This window comes from Acartia tonsa, chromosome 1 (genome assembly GCF_053477335.1).
Source record: "Acartia tonsa isolate MP-2025a chromosome 1, ASM5347733v1, whole genome shotgun sequence".
Taxonomy (NCBI): domain Eukaryota; kingdom Metazoa; phylum Arthropoda; class Copepoda; order Calanoida; family Acartiidae; genus Acartia; species Acartia tonsa.
The window spans coordinates 21,454,227-21,477,052 of NC_137260.1; the positions used below are offsets into that span (position 1 = coordinate 21,454,227).

The 22,826-nt window shown below is 31.7% G+C and overlaps 3 protein-coding genes across 3 annotated transcripts in view; all 3 read left to right on the forward strand.

The window, feature by feature from the left end:
- LOC145314868 (uncharacterized) lies at nt 1-8,104 on the forward strand. The gene is made up of 13 exons (XM_080154951.1): nt 1-135; nt 265-312; nt 542-653; nt 921-1,124; nt 1,246-1,445; nt 1,632-1,715; nt 2,544-2,618; nt 4,016-4,082; nt 4,262-4,381; nt 5,509-5,610; nt 5,723-6,151; nt 6,404-6,552; nt 7,337-8,104. The coding sequence occupies exons 1-13, from the start codon at nt 47-49 to the stop codon at nt 7,464-7,466; spliced, it is 1,809 nt and encodes a 602-aa protein (XP_080011077.1). The 5' UTR covers nt 1-46; the 3' UTR covers nt 7,467-8,104.
- On the forward strand, nt 8,099-18,711 carry LOC145314879 (uncharacterized). The gene is made up of 15 exons (XM_080154961.1): nt 8,099-8,218; nt 8,455-8,521; nt 10,109-10,181; nt 10,539-10,662; nt 11,318-11,370; nt 12,286-12,399; nt 12,702-12,797; nt 13,113-13,270; nt 13,558-13,657; nt 14,083-14,161; nt 14,688-14,761; nt 15,289-15,538; nt 16,174-16,270; nt 17,712-17,991; nt 18,202-18,711. The coding sequence occupies exons 1-15, from the start codon at nt 8,112-8,114 to the stop codon at nt 18,321-18,323; spliced, it is 1,794 nt and encodes a 597-aa protein (XP_080011087.1). The 5' UTR covers nt 8,099-8,111; the 3' UTR covers nt 18,324-18,711.
- nst (phosphoglucomutase 3-like protein nst) overlaps nt 18,643-22,826 on the forward strand; it is a 13,961-nt gene continuing 9,777 nt past the window's right edge. Inside the window, exons 1-6 of the mRNA XM_080154970.1 lie at nt 18,643-18,766; nt 19,694-19,824; nt 20,305-20,409; nt 20,636-20,715; nt 21,816-21,912; nt 22,497-22,555. Of these exons, the coding sequence (XP_080011096.1) occupies nt 18,711-18,766; nt 19,694-19,824; nt 20,305-20,409; nt 20,636-20,715; nt 21,816-21,912; nt 22,497-22,555 (528 nt within the window). The 5' untranslated portion in view covers nt 18,643-18,710. The remainder of the gene's footprint in view (nt 18,767-19,693; nt 19,825-20,304; nt 20,410-20,635; nt 20,716-21,815; nt 21,913-22,496; nt 22,556-22,826) is intronic.

The window sequence follows — 22,826 nt, forward strand, 5'->3', positions numbered from 1 at the left end:
TATCTATGTTTTATTTTAAAGAAATCTAGAATGTTAAAGTAAAAAAATGGATCCACAAATAGAAAGTTGGTTTTCAACAATTCAAAATTTAGCTGAAAACCATAGAAATGGAAAACCTGTTGCGGAAATATTAAAAGGATTGTTTAATAGGATATTTTTTCCATATATGTATATATAAAATTAAAATATTATCCCCTTTATTTATAAAGTAAAATGTCAAAATATTTTCTATTTTGCTATGAAAAATTATCCTACAATTTTAACAGATGTTTTGCAAGAAACATTTATTTTTCACACTAAAGAATGTTTCAGGTACGTTAATCATTTTAAAGTTAATTTTGAAGGCAGATATTATCAAATTTCCCATTGACCACAAAATATCCCCGGCCCCACCTCTTTTTTTTTTTTTGTAGATATAGAAAAAGAATGATAGCCTTGGGATATTTTAAAGTTTTTTTTTTCTGTCACCTTCATTATACCTAATGTATTTATAAAGATACACAATTAAGATCTTAATGATTAATTATATTTATGGTTTTAGTTTACAGCAGTTATTGATATTCAATATTGATTCTATCTGCACCAAATCTGAATCTGCCAACAACAAATCAATATTAATTAAGGAGCTTTTAACTCAATCTTTGATATGTCAGGTTCGTAAGTTTGTTAGCAGCGCGCGCAGCTACTCTATAATCTAATTTGATATATTGGTCAGTGTAGATGACCGTCACACAGTACGTTGAAGTAAAGACTTATGATAAAAACGAATATTTCTGGGAAATAATCCTCAATCCTTTGTTATCTTAAATTCACTGTCGATAGGATGTGTTTTACACTAATGTGTCAAAACATTACCCTATATTGATAATTTTAAATACCATTCAGAGTTGCTACTTAATTAATGATTGTCGTAATTTTAGGCTTTGTTACTTGATCCATTATTTGAAGAAGAGCCAAATATTTCCTCACCCTGGCTACAAATAAGATCAAGTCTGAACATCATTAAAAACAATATTCGAACATTCTCCGGGAGAACTCTTGAAACTATAATGGCCAATTTGTCAACACTTTGTCTAATAGACCAGCAACCAAATTACTTAGATGATTTGATTGAATTTAAACAGGTAGGATCGACTTATTTTTAAAAGGTTTTTGGTTATATCTATTTCTGAGTCTCAATACTGAAACTAGTTTTTTAAAAGAAAATTTAGGAAATAAACAATTTTGAAGGTGTTTTATTTTTAGGAAATACACGAAAGATGTATATTCTCAAAGAATGAAGAATCAAAACTTGTTAACCAGCTGATTCACAGATTTTTTGGCTTACAAAAAGTGACCAACATCGAGCACATAGAAGATGTTTATCAACTAAACATTTTTCTAATAAAAATTAAGTTTACACCTCATAATGTTACCGAGCAAGATTTTGAGAATATTTTACAAAGGTAAGGTATTTGAAAACACTTTCTACTATTGTTGTCCTGTTGTTTTTGTAGTAGCCGTGATTATCTAAAGATAGGATTCATATGCACACAGATAAGTTGTCCTTGCTTTACAATTGAGTTTTAACATCATGAAATCCAAAAATCTTTTTGTATTATTTTCTTGTTATAATTTTTTTTCTTTGTCAGGAATGGTTTACAAGAACTGGAATCTCTGATAAACTATGCTCGAGTGCTGTATTGCAAATCTACAGCTGACAACGTCTATCTTAGGCAAGGAAATGTATTAGATTTTACTCTTGTATTATTTATTATATAGTTACTTGTAAAGGGGGGGGGGGGGGTCAATGCAACCATCTCGTAATCAATGATTAAATTGCACTTATTCAAATTTCGATCTGAAATTTTGCATGAATAATCCTTTTCCCTAAATCGAACAAAAAGTTGGAAAAGTAACGGCCAACGGCTGGCGGCTCAGCCGTGTTGTCATTTTATGCTATCTTAAGAGCAAATTAGTCACGAAACCTATCTCCACATAACACTTTTTGCCGCTCAAAAACCTTATCAAACTGTTCTAGCCGGTAGCTGTTGGTACTAGAAATTTTAAAAAATGGTTATTGCTATCATTTAACATGAATTAAACCAAAAATATGTTTTAAAAAGTTGATTCCTACGTAATTAATGATGAATTTGCCCTGGAAATAGACAAAAAACGGCTAAACGGCTAAGCCGCCAGCCGTTACTTTTCCAACTTTTTGTTCGATTTCGGGAAAATAGACCTACCAAGGATTACTCATGAAAAATTTCTGATCGAAATTCGAATTCTATGTGCAATTTAATCATTGATTACGAGATGGTTGCATTGACCCCCCCCCCTCTTTTGTTGACTACGGGGATAGGATACAACCATTGAAGGTTTTTTTTGGTTTTATTGAAATTATGTAAAAGTTACAGATTGTCTGTTTGTTTGTATCTTAATATCTCACTAACCTTTCGACCTATATGATTTTCCTTTACCGTGAAGCTTCATATAGACCAGGGAAGGTTTATATCTATTTAATATGAGAGTACAAATAACTAATACAAAAATACCTACATCAGTAAATACACGAACCTAATTTTGGAACCTGGAAATGAGTCTTTAGAAGTCGTGAGGACAGAAACAATGCTTCTTAAAGGGACATTCTATGATTTTGATTCATTTATTACTTAAAATACCGATTTATTTAATTAAGTAGACTAAAAAAAAAGAGGGAAGTCATTTTCTAGTAAATCCCGTAAAGGTGTGTGTTATAAGGCCTAAAAATAGTAGTAGAACGATAAGGTGCTCTATATATTTGTATTCCCTATTGAATAGAACAATAGGGAAATTTTTTTTTTTTTTTGATAACCGTACCTGGAATATCTTAAAAAAATAAGAAATTTCTATCAAACGCTTTGTTTGGCTCAAACTGACAAAAATTAAAAAAAATATAATTATAATAATAATGTTTTCTATAGGTACAAGGTAAAGGTTAAGAACAATCTATACCATTAAACAAAGGAAGAAGTCATTCTTTACAGGTTGATTTATTCAAGGTGACAAAAATTAGTTTTATGTTTGTGGAATTTTATGTTTGTTTGCTTTGAAGTAGAAGGTTTCAATGTGCATTGTTTCATTTCAATTTCACTACAGCGAACAACTACATTTTAGAACATTTTTTTCTGTAAATTAAACTTTCATTATCAATAAACTAACTTGTTTTTCAACTATATTTTGGTCAATCTTTATTATAAAAAAAAATATTCTGGCTTTAAAATAGGATTTGAAACTAAAAATGACATACTACACAACAAGCAAAGAAAGAATAAGATTATGATATCTAAATAAAAATGAAAGTAAGAAAATTAAACACTATAAAAGCCATTGACATGCAACCTCCACTTTGAATCTCTTACCTTCTTATATAGATTGTATATCTGAATGTTTTCAATATTGTCTGTATGTAACTTGTTGTGTTGGTTTGTTTCACTAAGTCATTGTATTAATGATTTGTTAAAGTTTCATTTTAATGTTCACTGCTCATTCAACCTGTAAAGAATGGCTTCTTCCTTTATTTAATGGTATAGATTGTTCTTAACCTTTACCTTGTACCTATAGAAAACATTATTATTATAATTATATATTTTTTTAATTTTTGTCAGTTTGAGCCAAACAAAGCGTTTGATAGAAATTTCTTTTTTTTAAAGATATTCCAGGTACGATTACCAAAAAAAAAAAAAAAATTTTCCTAGGTATTGTTCTATTCAATAGGGAATACCACTATATAGAGCACCTTATCGTTCTACTACTATTTTTAGGCCTTATAACACACACCTTTACGGGATTTACTAGAAAATGACTTCCCTCTTTCTAATATTTCGAGATTACAATATTATTATCTTGTTTTTCAAACTGAATAAAGAGTTTGGGGCAGTTCATGAAGAAATAAAATATTCTCTCCTATTAATAATCTAGCACGTTTAAATTTGAGAAAAACACATTTATACAATATATTCAATGAAATAAAAATCAAAGAGCGTCTTGTTATTGCAGGCTATGACCTATTATTAGCTGGCTGCCATCAGCTAGCATTGGCAGCATTCTATCAAGCTTTAAAGGTACCTATAATAGATCGATAAACCGTTAAGATTTATTTTGTTATTATCTAAGGACATCTTACAAATAGAAATCAAAAACAATTGTGCTCTTATTGGATGATTGAAAGAGATAAAATATTTTAATAATATGAAGTCATCTTATAGATTTTTATTAATTTAAACAATATTGTTTATTATAGGACTGTCCAACCTCTCTTCGAGGTATGATAGGAACATCCGAAGCTCTCAAACTATCTGGGAATACTCGATCAGCCATTGAAATACTCAAGAATGCTGTTAAACTTAAGTATCTCAATAATCAGGGAAATACAAGGATTTAAAAAGAATTTTTATTAAAAAAGGATTAAACAAGGATGACAACATCCATAAGTAGCGAAGCACAAAAAATCGTGGATGAAAATACGTAAAAGTAGATTTAAAGTGTACTTATTAAAATCAAGAATAGATTTATAGGAGAAAATAAACACGAAACCTTGTTTTATTTTTAATGATGACGACGGTCAAAGTAGATTACATAAAAGATTCTCATAACAATGAGAAAAATTATTTTGATACTGATATCCCAAAAAAGTTCGAAAATTGGACCAAAAACACCAAATATATGGGGAAATATGTAAAACATATAAAAATAGCCAAAAACCTGAGTTTGTCTGACCGCCATGGTTGTTTTCTTTAAACGACGGGAAATTTAATTTTGATAGGTATCTATAACTGAAAAAATTTTTAAAATTCGGACCATAAACACTGAAGATATGGAGAATAATGTGAAAAATATAAAAAAATAGCCTAAAACCTGCAAAAAGGCAGTCTGGCGGTCAGGGTTGTTTTCTTTAAACGACGGGAAATTTAATTCTTATATCTATAACTGAAAAAGTTTTGAAAATTGGACCATAAACACTGAAGATATGGTGAAAATGTGAAAAATACAAAAATAGCCTAAAACCTGCAAATGGCAGTGTGGCCGTCATGGATGTTTTCTGTAAACGACAGGAAATTTAATTTTGATATCAATAAATGAAAAAAATTTTGAAAATCGGACCATAAACACTGAAGATATGGAGAAAAGTGTGAAAAATACAAAAATAGCCTAAAACCTGCTAAAAACCTGTCCGACCGCCCTTGATGTTTAATAGTTAATTGTGCTCCTTAATAATGGGAATGTTGTCAAAAAATTTCAGCTGTCTATCTTTAATAGGAGCCGAGAAAATCACGTTTCCCCTATTCTGTCTCACACGGACGGACGGACAGACGGACAGACGGACGGACGGACAGACGGACGGACGGACGGACGGACGGACATTTCGAATTATAGAGTAGCTTCGCTACTAAAAATAGTACATTATCATTGATATAATAACAATATCGTTATGAAGTCAGTAATTTTAAAAAAATGATCAAGTTAAACCAATAAAATCTTTGTTATTAACAGAGAAAAGAGAACAACACATACATCACAAGTGTTTTAAAAACCCTATCCAGTCATAAAGAAGATGAATGTCATTATATTGTAACACAGCTGGCTAATCTACAGGAATGTGGTTTTCTTTATATTTTATTCTAAAATGTTGTTTGTTTGTTATTGTTCCTTCTGTAGGTAGGTACATAACAATTAAAAAATATGAAAAACATCATAAACTATTCAGATGGTTAATGAAGAATTTTCTGAAACAGTATCAAGCGTTCTTTTATCACTGAAGAATCCTGGGAGTCAAAACTATCCACCAATAATCCTACAAAAACTTCGCCTAGCTGCTTCATTCTCATTACTAGTAGCTGGAAACCCCAAAGAATCTTTAGTCATCGCCCAATTCATGAATTCTAAAAAGATTAGCTTATACAGCAACAACAAACGCAAGATTGAAACTGAGCCTTTTGAATTGCTAGTGAATTATATTCTTGCCAAGTGTTACTATGCATTAGATCAAAGTACGCGAGCTCTAAGCTTTTTTGATAAAGCATTGAGAGTTATTGTGCCGAGTGTGGACACTTCGGCTGGAAAAGTTAGAGCAGGTTTGAACAAGAATTCTACGAATGTTTTGGTTGAGTTTAATATGGAGACCTATTCTAAGGTGAGAAAGATAGGGTTATGAATGTGATTATTGTAGATGTCGCGTAATCAAAGTATGAAGGTACCATTAATTAAGTTATTATCCTTTTGTCGGTCAAGAATACATAGACATTTATTTCTATTGGGCCTCATGATGTGACTTTCTTAGAAACTATTATATTTTTTAGATTTATTGTAGGTATTTTTTTGATTGAAATTGTGCTTAATTCCTTAATTAATGCTATATATTATGTATAAAAAAATATTGTTATAGATCAGATCCCGTTTATATTACGAGAAGAGTGTGGTGTACAAACGGACAGGAGACAGGAAGTCTTGCAAACAAAGTCTGGAAGCGGCAGTTTCGTTAAATCCTTCTGATTTTATACTACAATACTATGCAAATTATCTTGATGAGATAAGGTAAAAATATTATAAAGAAAAAATAATAATGTAGCGTTTTATAATGTATTAATTTCGATAATCTTTAAAACTACATATATTGGATTATTGGGCCGTAAATTATTTTATCCCCCCATCCCTTAGTTTATAAACCCTTTCTACCATCTGTTAGCTTTAAAACCTTTGTGGATTACTAATGTTTGAATCATGATTGGGTTGTAAAAAGGAAAAAATTGGAGGGTATGTATATTAATTTATCGTCTATTGGCGTATCCCCCTATCCCTATAGTACACCAGAACGTCATATTTTGGGGTACTTCGTACAGTTCTTGCTTCTTCACATGCATGATCAAAAAGGTTTTGAATATACCTAACCTTTGATTTCATTTCACGACCTCTAAGTCTGCAGGTAGGAGGACGTCTATGACATGGCAATTGCAAGTCTTTAATGGCAAAGACATTTACCAACATATGCTACTTTTTATTAGTGTCAAGGCCTGTGTTTGCTATATTAGAAGAAACAATAATCGATTTTCTAGTATAGCTTTGAAAACGATTAATATCTGTAGGGTCAGAACTGGTTCTCAGCCCTACTGAAAATTTATGTATAGAATCGTATAACGGACAATTTTCCACAAATACTAAAATAAAAATCATAATATTAATACCAGTTTTACCGGGTCTAATAAAACTGGTTTTAATCTTATAATTTTTATTTAATATCTGCGGAAAGCTGTCTATAATACGATGGATAAATAACATAAAAAGATTGTTTTACCTATAGTATTTTCATATTTTTTTTCAGAGACAGTCAGAAAGAAGAGAAAGTAAATTGCATACTAGATAACATAGACAAGGACACCATGATGCTTGATATGGCCAACCTCGATGTTATTCCAATCTGTATCAAGTATATTATAGAACACAAGTTTTAATTTCGTCTATGACTCCGAAGAAAATCTTTATTTGTTTACTTGTATCAAAACTTTATTGGTTGGTACTAACTAGCAGTGTCCAAGCTTTTTCTACAATTTTCTCAAAAACCAAGCAGAAAAAAAATTTTCTTCTTTGATATCTTCAAAAGTATCCTATATTTTATTACACTATACTGAGATGTTTGAAGGATTAATACTCTAAGTACCTAAATTGGTTAAATTGTAACGCTTAAACACATTTGGAATATTTAATATTTGTATTTGATACATTTAAATACAGGTTGTTCTGATATTTGTATTTGCCATTAAGAAGTAACACTATTACGCTTAAAATCGGAACCATATGTGATAAATAAAACCAGTGTATTACCTTCCTACTTACTGATTTTTTTGTTATTTTATTTTAATCAATAGTAGTGCATATGACTTTTTCCTTCTTATTTTTTGGAATATTTTAAAGTTAGTACCTATGTATTTCAACAAATTTTTGGAAACCAATCCTTTATTTATTTTCTTATCCTATGTCGTAAAATTTAACTTTGTGTTGACTGATATTACATTAAAAAAAAAGTTAACTGTATTTACCCCCTTAAAAATATTTTTTTTATATTATTTTATATTTTTTTCAGAATAAAAAATTGTGGAATGGATAAAATAAAATATGGGGTGACCGCCTGGGTACATCCAGATGAATGGAAGCATGTAGCTCAGCTGGTCATTGCCAGGGAGGAAGAAAAGGCATTAGAATATTTCAGGAAAACTAAATATTTTCACCATTGGCATTGATAGTAAAATAATTTTTATTATTAAGGTACAAAAAGAGTTTAAAATCACTTTTAGAAAGTATATCTAAACAGTTTTCATTTGAGCTTTAGGTTCTGAGAAAAGATCGACTGTTCTTAAAAGTACCTTGTATTAAAACTAAAAATGTCTACTAAAAATGAAACAACAACAAAAATAACTATTGAAGTGAAATATTGTTTTACAACAGGGTTTGGAGGTCACGTGTGTTCAAACTACCAGTCGGTGTCTACATTACTCTTGCTCTCATTGAGGTATTGGTTAAACAATAATAAAACTGCAATTATACCTAAAAGTGTATCTTAAATATACTTATGTTTGATGCTTACAAGACTTGATGGCATTAAATAAGGAAAATGTGATTTTTTTTAGATGATATGAATTTTACAAGATTTATATTTCTTCTAAGCATCTTCTCTCTATAAATAACTTCCATTCTTTGAGCTTCGCTTAAATAAATTGTTGTCATCCTTGTTTTTATGGTAATGATATTACGTTGTTTAATTTTACTAAAACCAAGGATGACAACATCCATAAAAGCGAAGCTCCGAAATGGTATGACAGACGAACATTAACTCTTATAGAGTGCCAGAACTGAATATACAAAATATAAATATATAAGTTTTGACAAAATAATACGCAAATTTGTTGCAAAACATCTTAAATACAGAATACTGTTTAAGAACATACTGACATTTTTAGGTCTTGATTATAGAGATGCTTCGTTTTTAATATTGTACCTTATTGAAATAGGAATTAGTACTCTAAAAATCAGATCAATCGTATTCGTATAAAAAATTGTTGTTAAAAAGTTAATAATAAATCAACATGTTTAAAATGGACGTAAGGACATTCAGGTAACAAATATAGAGTTGTTACGCTTCCTAAATCGTACCTAACTACTACAGCAAAGTTTGAAATCGATTGGACAATTCCAACATGCCTAAAGGGGACTATCCACTAACGAGAGCACATGATTCTAAGTACCTTCCAGCATTGATCCTAAGTATTCTCTTTCAGAATATAATAGGTCACCATATATCATTAATGTATTGACAAGAAAATTTCTGTTTCACCATATTTTTTTAGGTATTTTAATTGATTTTAAAAACTTTTATGAAGCTAATTCTTTTAATAAAATGGATAATTGATGATACATATGCGAATACTCATGTTATATAGATTGTAAATTAATCCATACTAACATTAATTTAAACATACATATGAGATATAGTAAATGTGCTTTCAACTTTTTTTGATTTTTATCATTTGACAACATGGACAATTAAAGACACCCCGAACTCAACAAAAGGTTTGATAGAATTTTGCCAAAAAAACTTGAACATTTTTTTACTTTTCTTCAACTTGAAGAGGTGAAACATAAATTTTCTCGTCAATATATTAATTATTAATGGTGACCTATTACATTCTGAAAGAAAATACTTAGGATCAATGCTGGAAGGTACTTAGAATTATGTGCTCTTGTTCGTGGATAGTCCCCTTTACGAAAAAAGCTATCCGTTACGTACAGACGAACGGGACCTACCCTCCCTAATTATAGAAAAGCTTCGCTTTTAAAAAGTAATGGCAAAAATATATAGAGTTATCATAAATAAAACAAGGTATTTGTAAAATGACTAGGTAGGTACTTTTAATGCAAAATAATACAATTGTTTTAATGTTTTTCAAAGTGTTCAAAGTTTTCAAAAACTTTTTAAAAATCTTCGAACTGAAAAACTTTGAAAAAAATCCTCTAATGAAAACATCCAATACCTGATATTAATGTTAATCTTTCTAGTGCTACGTGTAAAAATGTGGTTTTTCAATCATCTTCTTTTTAGGATGTAGAATTGGAAAATAGATTTTCTTTGGGGATGGCAGTTTCACGGTTTTTTGATCATTTATCTCATATAGGTAGGTATTATTTTATTTAATTTAAAAACAAGCAAAATGCATTTATAACTGCAAAACTATCATGCAGAAATGCAATACAATTTTTCTGAATAATGATTATTTCTTTAAAGTTTTTTTTGTGACCTTCAGATTTAAGTTTGTATAATAAAAAGTTACAGATAAGAGAGTTTAATTTTTATTACACTGTCATAAAATATTAAATTATGAATACCTAATTAATTCAATAGTAAAGTTAAATCAGTGTAAGTGGATTTTTCTTTAGAAAACAAGTTAGAATTTAATATAAATTAAAAAATATTTTTGTCATACTAATTACCTAAAGTCTTTAATTTAGAAATAATTTTTTTATTGCATTAGGTTCCAGACATTTTTATGGGCGTGACATGCACTTAACTGCTGAAAATTTGCAGATTCCCTCGTGGATTGTTGATGTAAGACATGCCTGTATTCATAAAGAAATGCCTAGCATACATGAACTTAGGTAGGTTTGTAATTTGTCCTGCTTCTAAAGCAGGGAAGGAGGGGACATTGGGCTGTTTTTTAAACTAGTCCCAAATCTTTTATAGTACCTAACGTTTTTGTTTGCTCAACAATTTTGGGGACTTTTATTAAATTGTGAATGATTGGTTCAAAAAGTTGAGTGTCCAAAAGTTTCAACTACTAATTGTAATCTTCAGAGGGGTAATTTTGTCAATAATCATATTCATTGGGGATGCACATCAATTTGTCGGCCATGGTCTTATCCCTTTCGATCGAGGATCATCTAATTGATATGGTCTTTGATATTTCTTAAGATTGTAACCAAGTGTGAGGACCATATCATGTCAAGAACCCGTAAAGTTCTGTGTTCTGGAGACTTTTGTCACAGTTCTACATTTTACCTCATTAAAGCAGCAGCCATGCTTGCATAGTGTTCTAAACCTGTTTTAAAGTCCTAAAAGAATAACTTTGGGCTCTTAGCATTTGAGACACACTCATTTATTAAATTATCTTTACCTTTCAGTTCCAATGTTTTATATAGCTTTATTTCTTCGACACCATCCTGGAAAGAAACTGATGCATTGCACTGTGTGCCTTTGCTGCTTCATTAATTGACCCTCTGTGTAAACTTTAAGAGCATTTTTTTCTGATTTCAGACTTGCGTACGAAACCTGTTATGCTTGGATTGTACTCAATTACTGGCATAGAGAGGAAAATATAACATCATATGTAATATTAAAACAAGGATGACAACATCCATAAAAGCAAAGCTCTAAAACGGTAGGACAAACGAACATTAACACTTGTAGAGTGTCAAAACTTAATAATTAAAATATAAATGTATATAAGTCGAAAAAGTTTATAAGCAAATGCAAATTTGTTAAAAAACTGCGTAAATACAAAATAATGAATAAGGACATACTTACATTTTTTAGAATTGATTATAGAGATGCCTCGCTTATAACATTGTACTTTGTTGTCCTAGGAATCAGTATTACAAAATCAGGTCAATCGGATTATTACCTATATCATATAAAAATTTGTTGTAAAAAAGTTAAAAATCAACATGTTCAAATTGGACGTACGGAAATTCTGGTTACGATTATAGATTTGCTACGCTTTCTAAATCGTACCTATCTACTACATATATCACCATGCAAAGTTTGAAATCGATAGGACAATTCTAACATGCCTAAATTAACGTAAAAGCTATGCGTTACAGACGTATGGACGGGCCGGCTCTAATTGTAGAAAAGCTTCGCTTTTAAAAAAGATCACCTAAATATCTTTACTAGGTAATAAAAAATCCTTTTGCCATAAATAGAACATTATAGGTTCTAGACAGGAAGGAAGGGAGCATAGGGCTGTTAATTACACTAGTCACCAAAGTTTTAAATAACGTTTTATTATTAGTTAGCTTAACAACTTTGGGGAATTTAAATGAATTCCGATTGAGTTTTTTTATTTTAGGGAAGCTTTAGGAATGCCCTGGGATTGTTTTAGGGTATTCATCCCCTTCCCATTCTAACCTTAGTCCCCTACATGCTAGAAGCGCAGCCACCAGCATAATATATGGAACCCTAAAATCTAATAGATTTATTGTATAATGTTATACTTGTGGTACAGAAAGAGAATGCCCTACCAGATCTGGCCAACCATGAACTATACGACCTTCTGGATCTATACCTATATCTTAAAATCTACAAGGAGTGGGGCACCTATAGAGTTTCCGACATAGGTATAATATTAGATCATTAATTCACTTATAGCGACATTTGCTAGATTTGATTTAAAATAATGATTTTAGTTTTATAGGAGTATTATATAGAATGCTATTTTGGAAAAAATAAGACAAAAGCTCAATTCACCCGGTCATACCTAATATAAAGCTTGTTTTTAAAGCAACAACATGTTTGAGATTTCATGTCAATTTAACAATCCGAATCCGATTTTATGTAAATTGCCACAGATTTCCATCGCTTCTTTAAACTCTATAACTTTCTTCGCATCAATTAATGAAAATTCATTTATTTATTTAAGCTAAAGAAACAGAAATCTTCGGTCACATCTCAAGATTGTGGAATTCCTACGTTAAGAATGGAAATCTCATGGAGCTTAATACATTGGAAGCTCTTGGTAAGAAAAATATTTCTGTTGAATTTCAATACTAGTCGTTCGTACCTTCTTAAATTAGATTTTTTCCCAATATGGCTTCAAAACCGTTTAACATCCGCTGGATTAGAACCGGTTATTAGTCATATTGATAATTCATGTACAGTGTCCTATTACAGAAAAATTTATACGAATGTTAAAATAAAAAATCATAATATTCATAAATTAATACCAGTTTTGCTAATCCGGGACTTCGGCCCTTTTGGGCTATTACTCATTTACTCACTTATCATTCCTTGTTTAAAATGTGTTAGTAAGATATAATTTTTTTTTTTTAAGAGAGAGTAAACCACGTACTAATAAGAATCAAGATAATCCCCCGGGAATTGATCACAACACTTGTGGACGAAGACCTCATTGTTCCCCAGCAAGACTTTCTCAATGCTCTGGTCAAACAGGATGCATTAGACTCGAATGAAGACCCCGATGAAGTTAAGGTGTGTTGTTGTGTTGGCAATATTGGGATCATAGAAAGAAAACAGAGTAGTGGGTTTCGTCGTATTTTCACAAACGCTTTTGATAGGTTAGATAAATGTTAAAGATTGGCCCGCAGGGTTAGAGCCCCCTGCAGGGGCTAGAAATATAAGAAAAGCTGCTGTGAAAATACGATGAAACTCACAAATTCAATTTCTTTTTACGATCGAGGTTTTTCTTAAGATTCTTTACAAAATCTAAGATTATTTGAATATATTATCGTATTTTTTGGTATAATGTTCTTGTTTAGATTCCTGCTACATTATTGGCAGCTTGGAAACAAATAATAATAGCTCTGGATGCAAAATGTGGAGCTAAAGTATTATTTGAGGAAATAGTGAGAAAGATACGTAAGTATTTTTCATTTTAGATTTTTTTTGTTCTTTTTTAAGTTTCACATGACAATTCATTTCCTACCGAGAATAATATAAAAAACAATTTTCCTTGATATTCTTAGAATTTATACATGTGATAGTTTTATACTTATCAAAGTAGTACAAAAAATTTCAATCCTATCTTATAAAGAAGTTAGGTTTTATGATTCTATAGTTTAAGATTTTGATAACTAACTACTGAACAAATTGCGTTCTCAAGTTTTGTGAAGCTTCACATAGGTCCTGGGATGGTTATAGGCTATTTCATTTAAAGATTGAAGTCTCTTAGTAGTCCAAGCCTATTTATCTTTCCATCCCTTCCCATCGAATACAACGCTCCTAATACTAGGGATGAAGCTACTAGGAATTCAATATATGTATAACTTGTACTTTTATTATAGAAGATGAAAGTGTAGATGAGACAAAGAAAGAATATTTTGCTGCATGGATTGTGGAGCTTTCAGAGGCTATGTTGGGGAGGTAGGAATTATATCGTGTTACAATGATAATCCTGAAGTCATTTTTTTTGTTTGAAACAAAAATTTTCTTATGCTTAACATATAAGTGCTCTAGGAGTAGGATATCAAGCCTGTAAAAATGTGAGATTTAAGACATTAAGAACCTATAATCGTGTGATTATTGGTATAGCCTTGTTTTTAGATAGTATTTTTTATGTTTATCCGTTAAAATATCGTGAATCATCAATCCGAGTTCTCTATTTTGAGAAACCTTAAAAGGTAGGACCAAGGATGGTTTTAAGCTGTAAGTATAAGGATGGATTTTAGGGTTCTTCCTCACGCCCCCTTTGACAACATTGATTTTAGGGATGCAGCTACTAGTAATTGTAATCATAACAACACTATATTTGGTGGAGTTTAACTTTTTGACCTGTAAAAATTATAACAAGGATGGTGTTTATTTTTCTTATCGGATTGGTACCTAAGTAAAATTCCAGCAAATATTTTGTACAAAAAAATACACAATGCAAAGACGTATTTTTGTTAAGGTCAGAAAAGTTGTCCTTGCGAGAAGACCATGGATGTACGCTTCAAGATCTTGAAACCTGGCTGGCTGTTCCTAACAGGATTGTCAACTTTATCCTTGTATAATGTTTATAATTATTTTTTTCTTGTTGAATAGATAGGACAGGATCATGGTACCCAGAAGAAATCATTTTACTTCAACTTTCATACTTAACCTTTTGAATATTGATTATTGTTGTAGGAGGGGAGAGGGGGGGGGGGGGGGGTTAAACAGTTTTTGTCCAGTTAACAATGTAACTGTTATTAAAGAACACAGATAAAAATTTTTATTGTTTTGTTTATTCCTCCCCCCCTTTTCCCCCCTTAAAAGTTGGAATATGCCCCATAACTCTTCCTGGCACTCAATGAAAACAAAGTCGTCCAAAAGATAGAGGATATTCTAATTGCAAAAAATAATATAATAAAGGGCATATGATTTAACCAATGAGTTTTTTTTTTTCATTTAATATCCATAGTTTATTTCAGTCCTGTAATACTTAGTGGTATTAGTTCATCTACAAAATATGTTCAAGCAGGTTTTAATTTGCCTACTATTTTATTTAAAACCTAATGTTGTCAATAATCACAGTTTGATTGAAACGTTGCTTCCGTGTTTTTGCAGTCTTGCTGGCGTTACTAAAGAAAAATACCTTATGCTCCAACAGCTTATCAGTGCTGGTACCAGTAATGCTGAGAGGGGTCCATCAGTGGCCAACGATGATTACCAGACTCATACACTAGATGATCTTACCAATGAAAAAGAAGATAAAACTGATGCTGGAAATACAAACAAACGTTGGAAGCATGAAAAAGATTCCTATTGGTCCTCTGAAAGGCATGGTTAAGGAATAGAAAAGTTATTTATTGTAAAAAAGGGAAGTTTCAAGTAGTGTATGGGTTCAGTGTGCATGCATGCACAGTAGGATAAATAAGTTGGAAGGAATTTTAATGGTAGAGGGAGATTTGAAATCTGCATCAAATTTAGGGATTTTTTTATAAAATTTGTTTTTTGTATAATTTTTTATCTTAAAGCGGAAATACAATTTAAGTTAATTAATTTTGACCAATAGGCTAGGTGGATTAGAAACTACCTGCGCTCTAATTTGGTGAATGATGTACGACACTTAAGCTTCTCCAATCAGAGTGCAGATAGTTTTCAATCCACCAATCACAGATGTCAAAATTAATTAACTTAAATTTTATTTCCGCTTTTAGATAAAGAATTATACAAAAAACGAATTTTATAAAAAAAAATCCTTAAAATTTGATGCAGTTTTCAAATATCCCCCTAACATCAAAATTCCTTCCAACTTATATATCCTAATGCACAGGTTTCAGTTCACTGGAAAGATTATCCTATTTTATATGGCTAAATTTTTACTATTACGAGTTAAACATGCAGCTACTTTATAATAATGGGTAATAATAATGTTCCTTTTGTTTACCTATTCCTTAACCTTGTGCGTGAAGGTTGTTTAAGCTGTGCCATGGTCAGACTTGGGAGAGCTTGTGGTTACCTGAAACTGTGGAATGGGAGCAGCCTCCTCCCAAAACTAATGAACAAGAGACAGGGATGTATTTTATGCTAATAATCATTGGGTAAATGTTGCTGTGGCCTGCAGGGCTTTGCCAAACTTTACCCAACTTTTACCCATGGAAGTACTAAAGTTGTCTAAAAGGTACATCGTAGGTATTAATGATAAAATTAGGGTATTGCAATCCAATGTTAACTTTAATCTATAGCTTTTTCGATTAAAAGAATCATCATATGTTATGATTTAATCCTCGAGATGAAGCTCATTTGCTAACTTAAACCGAATGATACAGACTTTCCATTTTTAAGGATATTAAGCTACTCTCTCACTTCTTTTCTTATTTTCGTAAAAGCCTTAACAGAAAAAAAGTAAGTTGTATAATGTTATATTTAGAGCTATACAAATGAGACAAGTAGCTTGTGCAGTTGTAGTAGTATACTATCTGTATGTGCTCAAATGAATGCATAAACTAGCAACCTGCAGGCTTAAAAATTATTGGGCCTCAGTAAAGGTGACATAAACAGGGTGTATATTCTGCAAATTTGACCCTGCTAAAGGTTGGGGTAAAAAAAAAGAATAAGTGGTTGGGGTAAAAAGAGAATAAGTGGTTGGGAGGGGAGGGGGGGAGAAATGTAAAAATTTAGAGAACTGAAAGCATTTTTTTTCCATTTTTCTCCACTCTTTGTTGAAAAAACTAAAATATGTGGATTTTGGGTGGGGGGATAATATGAATGAAATAAATAGTTCTGAAAATAAAAGGAGGGGAAAAAATAAAAAGGGAAGGGGCGGAAGTGACACTTTTTGAAACCAAAACTAAAAGTCAAAGGAACCCAACTAAATAAAGAGTTACAGCTCTGAGATTTGACATGGCAGTTGCTTTAAAGTGGTACAATATGGAACTGTGAAGAGACAGCGTCGGAACCGCCGCTATCGCCGAAAATTCCCGTTTCCCGCCGATTTTTTTTGCCTTTTCTCGTCATATTAGACAATTTCCAATCATCTGAGATAAACTTTTTTTTTCATAAAAATTACCCTTGACACTTGTAAGATTTTACGCTTGCAATTTTTTTATATTGACATGTTTGAAATATTTCAAGTGTCACGTGAAAATATAAGGGAAATTTTTATGATAAAAAGTTTAACTCAGAGAACTGTCTAATTTGGCGAAAAAAACAATTTCGGTGGGAAGCGGCAATTTTCGGCGGGAGCGGCGGTTCCGCCGCTGTTTCTTAACAATCCCATATGATATTGTAACTCTTTAAAGCAACTGACATGTCAAATCTCAGAGCTTTAACTCTTTATTTAGTTGAGTTCCTTTGATTTTTAGTTTTGGTTTCAAAAAGAGTCACTTCCACCCCCTCCCTTTTTTTTACTGCAGGGAAAAAAAAATTAATCTTGTGCAGAATATACACCCCTGGACATAAATTAACCCATGTTTTTGTTTCCACTCTAATTAGAATACATCCCTTGTAAACAGAAGAGAGTGAAGCTGCCAGTACAAGTAATTACATGCTCCATGAAGAAGATGTAGGTCTAGCTATCTGGCCCAACATGGAGCTTGCTCCTATCAACAATTATAATCCTCCTCCGCCTCATGTAGGATTTGATGATACAAATGTACCTCATTTCTACAGGAATACAGCGGCTAGCTCTGCTGTACCTCATTTCTATAGGAATACAGCGGCTAGCTCTACTGGTCACAGTGACTACCGCAAGAATTCAAATTACGTGCCCTTGGGACGTCAGAAATTTCAGGAATATATGCATTATAATATGTAAAGTCCTAGGTATATATTAAAGTAATAGGATGTTTATCCAAGCTATTTAAAGTGTGAGTTGTGGTGAATGCAAAACTGTTTATTACAATCAGAAGAATCATACAAAGTAACATTGAAACACAAATAAATAAAATATCGATATCATAAATTATAGTTTTTATTTAAATTAATGCATTTACTTTGCTAGGTGGTTCCAAGCCAAAACCAAATATCCAGTAGGAGGGCATATTTAAATTCTCGCAAAATCGCTAGAAACCAAAGCGAACCTTCACCCCTACCTCCAAAAATGGCTCGCTCTAATGTCTAATGACCGTCAAATGTTTAGACAAGGACAAAAAGTACCCATCTTTAAAAATAATTTATATTTAAATCATTTGGTTTGCGTTCAATTTGATAGTAAATGCTTTGCCCAGATTGATGATGATTGATACGGAAAAACAATATTTTCGTTTCAAATCTAATTATGTTGTAATGACCAAAAAGTTTGTTATTTCCAAAAATATTTTTTCAAAAGTTAATTTACAGTTCAGTTTATACTTTTAGAAATCTCAAGCTCAAATGTTTATCAATATTTTCTGAAGTTTAATGAATTGGTGCACTTTTTGTCCAATCTTCAATCATGGCTGTGATAGATTACTTCAACATAAATTTTTTTTATTGTTACCTACAAGTTATTTTTTAATTCAGATACAAAATGTCGTCTTCTCGCTGGACTGCTGCTGTGGAGGCTGCTCTTGGTTCTCACCCCAGGTATGCATTGCGCACCTTGATTGATTTTCTCGAACTTTTTAAATTTGTACTTTAAGTATATTTTCAACATACTTAGCGGTTGCGCCCCTAGCATGTAGGGGTTCTTTTTTCAAGAGGAAGGAGGAAGAAGAAAAAAGTAAATGATTTAATTAATTTCGATCTCATAGTTCCTGGGAAAGCTTAAAAGTATTATTTGGAAGAGAACCACGTCTACAACCTCCCAAAAGAAATTACCCCTAGAAAAAGTTGGTACCACTGAAATTTAAAAAAAAGGGTTTTTTAAACGGGGTCGACTTCCTACCAACCCCATTCCCTCTTTAAAAAGCCCCTAGAAGCCTCAAGTGTTACGTTTTATAATAGGATTGGTAGATTAAATTAGACACTTATAGTTTTAAAAAGACTTCAACTCAATTAACTACCTAGCCATTTAATTATTTGAAAAGTGACTTATTAGAATATGAAACAAAAAATCAAATTACATAACTCTTATATTTAAGAGTGTATTTTGAGTACATAGATGTATTAAGAGCAAAATTAAAGGGGGGGGGGGGCGAAAGTGACACTTTTTGAAACCAAAACTAAAAGTCAACAAAGGAACTCAACTAAAAAAAGAGTTACAGGTCTGAGATTTTGCATGGCAGTTGCTTTATAGGGGTACAATATTGAACTGTGAAGAAACGGCGGCGAAACCGCCGAAAACCGCCGTTTCCCACCGAAATTTTTTTTGCCTTTTCTCGGCGGTTTTCGGCGGTTGCGCCGCCGTTTCTTCACAGTTTCATATTGTACCCCTATAAAGCAACTGCCATGCAAAATCTCAGACCTGTAACTCTTTTTTTTAGTTGAGTTCCTTTGACTTTTAGTTTTGGTTTCAAAAAGTGTCACTTTCGCCCCCCCCCCCTTTTGGTGTATAAAAGTTTCAATATTCAGGAAAGTAGAAGGAAAGATTAGCTATGGAACAGCAGGATTTAGAACCAAGGCTGACCTTCTGGATCATGTCATGTACAGGATGGGTTTGCTGGCCACTATTAGGTCCTGGGCTAAAGAAGGACAGAATATTGGTGAGTTTTATTTGAGTAAGGGAGGCTCCATATCAGGTCTTACAAGTAAATCGGCTTTATCTTAAGACTTGCTAATAACACTTTTGTCTGGCTTAACACAAGTTCGTTAATATATGTTATTACTCCTGAATTTTTAAGAGAAAAAAAGGAATGAAGTGTGGCATAATAAACAATTATCATTTCCTTTAAAACGCATCAAAAAATGTTTTATTGTACATTGAAGGAAGAATTCGTGAAATATTATAGGAGGAAAAATACTCTAGGTACTTTAAAACATATTACAAATCTTAAATACCTACCTAGGTAATATTTTATTAAATATACAATTTTTTTTTCTTTCTTAATGTCATACTTATAAGTTAATTTTTGATGTTTTAATGTGAACAAACGCAAATAATTTCGCCTCGTCTCCATGATGATTTAAAACCGAGGATTGATAATTGATTTAATGGCCATATCTAGTGTTAAAATAATATTTAGGGGTGATGATTACAGCCTCCCATAATCCTGAGGGGGACAATGGTGTCAAGTTGGTTGATCCTGCTGGTGAGATGTTGGAGTTCTCCTGGGAAGCTTTGGCCACAGGCATTCAGTTACAGATTCTTCCTTGCACAAAAATAAAAATTTTAAAAACAAACTACTTGTATCAATGAAATATTAACAATTATTGTTTAGGTTGTTACTTATTTAGCATTTCACAAGTTTCAGTGGGTCTTATAAAACACCACGCCCGTAACGCTTGTGAAGATCCCTAAGATAATTAACCATCGATCCTTAATATATAAAGAATCTGTAATGTACTGTTTGTTAGACCTTGCAAACGCTGCAGATAATGATATACCAGCTGAGTTGGAAGGTATTATCGCCAAATGTGGCATAACCGAGACACAGGTAAAATCGGGATGTGGAGCTGCATAAGAAAAGTTTTATTAATAACAAGGATGACAACAATATTCATAAGTAGCGAAGCACAAACGGACATGAGTAAAGAGAAAATAAAGAGAGACATTATTAAAAAACTCAAAGAAAATCACTGAATCTTTCATTTGTCTTTCTGTCGAGAAAATCACATTTCCTTCATAGTGTTCCAGACTGATGGACAAAAGGAATTATACAGTGGCTTCCCTAGTAAAAATGTTACCGAGATAGGTAAAAACAAACAAAAATACAATAAAGGTACTAAGAAAGAGAGGGAATGTCTGATTGAGCGAATAGGAGAATCGCATCGGAATTTACATTGGATCTCATTGGTTGAAATTATGTACACATTTTCCTACGAAGGCATGTTTTTTTTCATTTCATACATACATAAAAGTCAGCTGTTAACAGTATATTTTCTTAGTAGAAAGCTTTGCGGAATCAGAATTAATTGCCCAAAAATTTCGTTTACAATTTGAAAGCTTGAAACAAAGTTGGATTCTTAAAAAAAAGTTAGGCTGGCAACTCGCTGGTGAGGCAAAATTATTTTTGTGAAAAATCCTCCAAAATCGAATAAAAAAATTTACAAAAATGAAATAAAATCTTAAGAGGGTTATTAACATATGATTTTGTTTAATTTTTGTAGATTTTTAATGTGCTTTTGGATGATTTTTAACAAAAATAATTTTGCCTCACTATCGAATAGCGAGTCTATCATTTTTTAAGAATCCACATCAGCTTGAGTCGAAAGTAAACAATACTTTTGTCTGCTAGGAATGTTCTCTCTTAGATTTGACGAAAAAAGGGTTCAGAATATTCTTCTACTCTTCTATTTCTATTAAAAATACCTATACATGTAACATTTCAAAAGTCTAATTATTTTGATTATAAACCTACATTTATTATATACGATCATGGATTTCCTAAAATAATAAGTTTAGGATTAAGTTGGATCGCGGTTGAGCTGAACCCACGAGCTCCTATTTCGTAGTTCTCGTGAAAATTACTAAAGTAATGCGAGATGGTTTTAATTAAATTGTGATTTAAAACAATTTCAAATTTATTTTGTTTAGGGTAATATTATTGTTGGTCGGGACACCCGCAAGTCAAGTCCTGCCTTGGCCCAAGCAGTACTGGATGGTATTAAGGCCGCTGGGGGCAATGCCACTGATATAGGAAATGTGGAAACATAAGTAAATGGGTCACTAGTTTGGTATTTTTTTATTAGATTTTATTTTAATGGGAAAGTAATACATATTTTATGCTGCTGTGTGGGGGAGTGCCTTTTACTCTATAGGTGTGTGTAGTTCCTTCCCTTATTTGTTTAATAGAAAAAAGGAGGGTGGAGGGGAATTAGTTGTTGTTGATGATACCCTGCTAAGTTTTTTATTTATTTAAAAATAATGACAAAATATTTATTAGATCAGTAAATTACGAGAAAGCCCAATCTGTCCCGATTTTGTATCACTTTGAAAAGTGCGATTCCAGTTACGTCATATACGTTTCGGGAAAGAAAAAGGGAAAGGGGGGGAAGAAAATCTCTTCAAAAGAGATGGGAGAGAAGAGAAGATATTTTCTTCCCCCCTTCCCTTTTTATATGACGTCACATGGATCGCAATTTTCAAAAGTGATACAAAATCGGGACAGATTGGGCTTTCTCGTAAATTACCTATGAAGCATTCAAACTTTTAATACCTAGATGTACCTAATATTTGTTAGAAATTACCCATTTACTTATGTTATTATTGGTTGATATATAGGTATAGTGACAACCCCTCAACTTCACTATATGGTTGTAGCTACTAATACTAAGGTTAGTAACACATACATCATTAATCAAATAAGAGACATATTCCATTTCAACGTATCATTGCCATTCCAATATCTATCATTTAAAAAATTACAGCATAATATTTAATTAACATATAGATAAGAATACATTTTTTATCGAATTTTTTAAAGACAGAGGCAAATTAGTTTTTCTCAACGAAATATTCCACACATTGTTAGGTATTCTCTTTTTTTAAACAAACAAAAAAGCATAAAAGTTATTTGCCACATTTAATTATAGATTTTTTACCTAC

Coding starts and splice junctions, on each gene's coding strand:
- LOC145314879 (XM_080154961.1), top strand. CDS start 8,112: ATGGATAAAATAAAATATGGGGTGACCGCCTGGGTACATCCAGATGAA. Junction 12,400..12,701: donor CTATAGAGTTTCCGACATAG/GTATAATATTAG, acceptor TATTTATTTAAG/CTAAAGAAACAGAAATCTTC. Junction 15,539..16,173: donor TCCTATTGGTCCTCTGAAAG/GCATGGTTAAGG, acceptor TTGTGCGTGAAG/GTTGTTTAAGCTGTGCCATG.
- LOC145314868 (XM_080154951.1), top strand. CDS start 47: ATGGATCCACAAATAGAAAGTTGGTTTTCAACAATTCAAAATTTAGCT. Junction 313..541: donor CACACTAAAGAATGTTTCAG/GTACGTTAATCA, acceptor TTATGGTTTTAG/TTTACAGCAGTTATTGATAT. Junction 2,619..4,015: donor ACAGAAACAATGCTTCTTAA/AGGGACATTCTA, acceptor TCTTGTTATTGC/AGGCTATGACCTATTATTAG.